This window comes from Grammomys surdaster, unplaced genomic scaffold, assembly GCF_004785775.1.
Source record: "Grammomys surdaster isolate TR1022 unplaced genomic scaffold, NIH_TR_1.0 130, whole genome shotgun sequence".
NCBI classification, from domain to species: domain Eukaryota; kingdom Metazoa; phylum Chordata; class Mammalia; order Rodentia; family Muridae; genus Grammomys; species Grammomys surdaster.
The window spans coordinates 15,522,536-15,528,279 of record NW_021604588.1 but is presented as its reverse complement, the minus strand read 5'-3'; the positions used below and the strand labels follow the sequence as shown (position 1 = coordinate 15,528,279).

General features: G+C 43.1%; 1 protein-coding gene across 2 annotated transcripts in view; it reads right to left on the bottom strand.

Moving 5' to 3' along the window:
- The window catches only part of Taf1a (TATA-box binding protein associated factor, RNA polymerase I subunit A), an 18,867-nt gene extending 15,142 nt beyond the window's left edge, over nucleotides 1-3,725 (bottom strand). Inside the window, exons 1-2 of one of the 2 annotated variants that reach the window (XM_028760908.1) lie at nucleotides 3,464-3,725; nucleotides 3,263-3,386 (exon numbers count right to left, since the gene is read on the bottom strand). In XM_028760908.1, the coding sequence (XP_028616741.1) occupies nucleotides 3,263-3,386 (124 nt within the window). In that variant the 5' untranslated portion in view covers nucleotides 3,464-3,725. The remainder of the gene's footprint in view (nucleotides 1-3,262; nucleotides 3,387-3,463) is intronic. The other variant, XM_028760916.1, reaches the window with a different exon arrangement.
- Between the last annotated feature and the right edge of the window lie 2,019 nt (nucleotides 3,726-5,744).

The following is a 5,744-nucleotide window of genomic DNA, read 5'->3' as shown; positions in this document are numbered from 1 at the left end:
ACACACACACACACACACACACACACACACACACACACACACACACAAATATACATACACATGAAAACCAAAATAAGTTTAACATGCACACATACACACATAAACAGCCAAGGCAGAGGCTGTAGCTCAGTGGCAGTACAAGTTACTTCCAAGGCTCTGGATTTGATTCCCAGCATGCCCCAAACAAACAGAAAGAGCACACAATCAATGCGCATACCCATATCCTCATATGCTCCTTCCTAAAACTGACCTTCTAGAGAGCTGTGCCAGGGCTCACGGCCTTACAGCCAAATGTACGGAATACCTGGAGCAAAGATGGGCCCGAGTGAATGATTCCAACACTGCCCTCTGCAAGTCAGATGATTTTCAAACTGTGTTACAACTGCAGCGACACTGGCAACTTTGTTTTTTTCTTCAGGAACTCGGAAATCTGGTAGCCTCTATCTCCCAAGAGGTAAGGCATGTGCCACCATACCTGGCTTTGACACTGGTAACTTTTGTTTTGTTATTATTTATTTTGTTTGTTTCCACAATAGGATTTCTCAGTATAGCCCTGGATATCCTTGAATTCACTTTGAAGGCTGGGCTAGCCTCTTGAACTCAGAGATCCGCCTGCCTCTGCCTCCTAAGTGCTGGGATTAAAGGCGTGCGCCACCCTTGCCCAGCAACACTAGTAACTTTTAAGAGCTCATTGTGAAACTTCAGATATACTGGTTAAACTTTTACCTCATTCACTTCCTTGTGTGACCCCAAACTTCTCAGAGAAATTAAAACAAACATAACAGAATTGATGAAGTCTTTCTTCCAGAGAGAAATAAAAATACAGAACAGTCAAACTGTGTGGCTCACACCTCTAATCCCACCATAGCTAGAGAACTGAGTCTGGGGCCTGCCTGGGTATAGCAAGACTCTGCTCAAAACTCAAGTGTACGTGTCAGAGGGAGGGGGATAAATACAGAACAATTTATAAAGTAGCTGAGGAAAACGTGGTACCCTTATCTTGCTGAGATAAAATAAAAATTAAAATCTACTCTAATGGTTAAGTCCCAACAAAAGCTACAGTCATGTCTTATCTCAAAACAAACTTTAATACTTACAACGTACAAGGCATTAAGAGTATGTATGCAGTAATACACACTTACTCAAAAACCAATACTCTAAGCCTTCCATCTAGCTGAGTGTGGTGGCGCAGGCCTTTGATCTCGGTGCTCAGGAGACGGAAGCAGGTATCTGTGAGTTTGAGGCCAGCCTGGTCTACAGAGTGAGTTCGAGGACAGCCACGGCTGAACAGAGAACTCATGCCTTGAAAAGCCAAATGTATTACTAGTTAATCAATAAGTTAATTAAAAACTTCCATCTATTAAAAGATTTTTTCTCAATTTTTAAAAACTAGTAACAGAATATATTACATTTCTACCATGATTTAGATGTTACCAGGATTTTCAAAGTAACAATTTCATTTTAAAAATCCATCATGTGGTGAAAATTTTATCATTTGCAACTATTAAACTTAATTTATATAACACCTTAAAACTGCCAAGACAGTTAAATGAATGCTGTGAGACACTACACATAACAAATTTTGTAGGCAACATGTAAGTAGAACCCTGATAAAGACTACAGCCTCTGGGGATGGGGGGGGGGAGGGCATGGTGACACACATCTGTTACTTAGACAAAAGTAGAAGGACAGCTGCAGATCTGGGGCCAGCCTGGTCTGGGTAGCAAGTTCCAGGCTGGTCAGGCTGGTCCGCAAGGCCCTGATTTGAGGGGAGATGTGGGCGGGAAGAAGTCTACAGCACAGACCAGGTACTTCCCAGACCGTTTAACGCAAACTCTAATCATCTGGGATCCGCAGCCTTACTGCTCACATGCTCCTGAAACTAGCAGCACACTAGAATTACCTGAAAGCTAACTAGAAATGGAGACGACTTCGCTTCAGCGGGCTCACTGAAGCGGGCTCTCTGTATTTAACAAGAACTAAGCAAGCTGCTCACATTGCCAACAATCCCAGGCAACCAGCCCAGAAAACTGTCAAAATGTCTGCTCAAATAACTAGCCTTCATTCCCCTCACGAAGGACTGCTCTCAGTCAAGCTCCAGCTTGCTATCTCCTTAGGGCTAAAAGGACAGGAGCTGAGATTGGACACACCTGATTTGCTTCCATAATCACTATTGCAGCGTTTAATTTCTCTGAGTGAGGTGGAGCATGACCTGAAACCTAGCAGCTGTGAGGCAGAGGCAGGCGAATCTCTGAGTTCAAGGCCAGTCTGGTCTACAGAATGAGTTCCAGGCTACTCAGAGAAATCCTGTCTCAAAAAAAAGTTCAATTTCTTTGCAATCCAGTGTCCTCACATGAAAAATGCCAGGGTATAAACACTAACTGAGGATTAACTTATGGAGAATCTAAAATTAAATGAAGTTTTCTTTTTAAACGGGAGCTAAACTCTAGGAGCCAAGAAAAGTGCTGGTGTGCATGTTTACAGGTCTGTCGGGCATGGCAGCACACCAATCACCACGTCTTTATAGAGTCTTACAGAAGTTAACTCACGAAAAACCCTGTCTGCATCTACATTAGATTATAACAAAGAAAAATGCTTTTCAAATATACTACGTCATCAATTCTATATGGAACTATTTCCAATCGGCAGAAATTTCCTTAACACTTCCTATGTGTGTACTCCTCAATCAGATCATATTTTCTTCAGCTGTAAGTCCCCAATATTTTGCCAATGCTAAGATATAAGTGCTCCATAAAAAGAACTAAAAATCTAAAAGTATAAGTATCTATCTACCATAATATAGACTATGTGTTATTAGTTCCAATAAAAAGAAAAACTAAAACAAAAATTGATTTCTTATAATTTCACTTTTGTCTACAGCTGTATGAAAGAGAAGGAGTAACACCCCCCCCACCCCATCTAACCTTAAAAAGATAAACAGACATCAAGGTTCACACCTGTAATCCCAGAACGTGGAGACCATGGCAAGAGACCAATCACGAGTTCTAAACCAGCTTGAGCTATATAAGTGAGTTCAAGGCAAACCAGGGACAAAGAGCAAGACCCTGTTTCAACAACAAATAAAATATAAAACTAAAATAATAAAATGGAAAAAAAAGGGAATAAGAAGAGCGAACTAGCCTGAGTATTCATTCATTCTGTCTGTGTTCACTCCTAGCACTTCCTGGCATTCATTCTGTCTGTGTTCACTCCTAGCACTTCCTGGCGGTGAAGTGAAAGGCTCCGATGTTGTGTCGCTTACCTACAGCTTCGACGTGCTTCTGAAGCCATGGGAAACGCATTCCTCTGTTAGAGAACACCGAAGTGTCTGGGTTTTCCTCTGCCACACCAAGCTTTGTCAATTCTTCACTAAAATCACTCATCATCTATTCCAAAATGAGAGAGTATCAGTTTCAGCACGTGCTAATCCACACGCAAGTGAACTGTACAGAAAAGACGCTACCTTTTCGTCTAGTAAGTATCATTCCTTGGCCCTCAAAGACTCAAACTGGCTTGGTGGAGGTTGGCGTGGCGGCGGTTGCCACGGTAACCAAAAGTTCGCCGTTCCTGTAACTTACGGTCTCAAAACCCAGGAGCACAGAAAGTCAGGAGTCTCGCACGCCTCTTCCTACTCCACTGAAAGCGCAAGGCGCACAGAGCCCGAAAGCGGCTAAATCCAAACTCCAAAGTCGTGGGTCTACACGCCGTTCAATGCCTCAAGTAACCTTCTCCGGAAGCAGTTAGCGAGCGCTTCCTGTGAGCTTGCGCAGAACCAGCCTGGCGGGCACTCGGATAGCACGCACGCGTGGCCACGCCCCTACATGAGCATTGCCTGTGGGAAAGCTGCAGAGCCAATCCAGCTCTGAAGTGTTTCTGGACGAGGCCCGGAAGTGAATGTCTACTTCCGCCTCCCTAGAAGGGGAGTTTGGCCCAGATTTACAGTTTAGCTTGAACCCTAACGAAATTGGACTTCCATCGCAAAATCGAGTGTGTTGAGGGGACACATAGCCGATTCCAATACTCCTTTGAAAATTACTTTTATTACAGCTTTTAGTATCTGATTTAAGTGACTTGCTGCCTCACAGTTTCAGCAAGAATCCAGTTTTCCTTTTCAACTTGGTTTGTTGTAGGGATCGGCCTGGATCCCACTTTCATGAGGGACATTCACAAGCCATGTGTTAATTCTGGATGTGGATAGTGAATTGTTAAGCCCTTCCAAAAGGACCATGGAGAATGGCGGGAGATGTGTGGGAAAATACTATTCGAAGGGCTGATCCGTTAAATAAACAGACTGGCACCAGTGATATGAACAAGCATTAATGAATAAAAGCTAAAGGGAGACAACTTTAAAGTTATTGAAAGAAAAAAAATGTTCATACTGAAGGCTGCATAAATGATGGCATGGACTCCCCCGAAACTCTGAATTTACTGCTCGAGAATAGAATCTGAGTATCATGGAAACCAAAGAGTCTATAAAAAGACTTTGTATGAAGAGGCATTTTCTTTTAATGCGATGGATATTTTATTCTGTGTTTTCTATATAAACAATATGTAGTACCCATAGGCATTGGAGAAAAGGTATTTATACTGTTCTTTGTGCCGTTGGTCCTTGCCCTTAAGACTCTTCTTTTTGTTGCTGAGTTTTTGTTTTGTTTTATTTTTGTGTTTCTAAGACTGTGTTTCAGCATAGCCCTAGCTGTCCTAGAACTCACTCTATAGACCAGGATGGCCTCGAACCCAGAAATCCCAGTCTGCCTTCCAAGTGCTGAGATTAAAGGCATGTGCCACTATGCCTGGTCTTTAAACCTGTACTCTTAACTACAGGCAAAGCTAAACTAAATATGTGACCACGGGCGGGGCAGCCACACACACCAAGATAATGATTAGCTTGTCATCTGAAAGCTTGTTTCGTCAAAATGATTCAGCTGATTTTGGTCATGCTCATAAAATAGGGGGAAAATGCCAGCAGTGGTGGTATGTATGTACCTTTAATCCCAACACTCGTGAGGCAGAGGCAATCTCTTGTGTTTGAGGCCAGCCTGGTCCACAGAGGGAGTTCCAGGACAGCCAGGGGTACACAGAGAAACCCTATCTCAAAAAAGGGGTGGGAGGATATTCTGATGTCAAAGTTTTCAAACATCTCCTGACATTAGGTGATAAAAGTGAGAAAATCCATTCTCTCTGTGTTCCTTACATACCACTTCTGGTTCCCACAGTACAATTCTGGACAGAAATGTGTGGAGAAGGAGCATGCACGGCAGCATTCTAAACTCCAATCTTTGGGCATAGGCTGGAGAGGAGATCCTTGGTCCCATGAAGGCTGGACGCTGAATGTGGGGGAATTCGAGGGTGGGGAGGTAGGAGTGGGGGTGTTGGTGAGGGGCACATCCTCATAGAAGCAGGAGTATGGGGGATGGGATAGGGCATTCCTGGCCGGGCATGAAAATGGGGTAAGGGGATAACATCTGAAATGTAAATAAAATACCCGATAAAAAAGAAATGATGGGTTTAAGAAAGAAATAGGACAGAGGAAAAGTTAGAGGCAAGAAAAATGATAGAGATAATATAAATGGAATGGTTATATCTGAAATTCTGCAAAAATTAGTATATCTATTATAAGGTCCCTCCTCTCCACACATGCACATCACAGCCACCTATAGCTCTAGCTTCAGGGGCTCCAGAAACTTCTGGCATTGGTAGATAGGTAGGCACATGCACACATGTGGCATTCTCTCTCCCTCCTT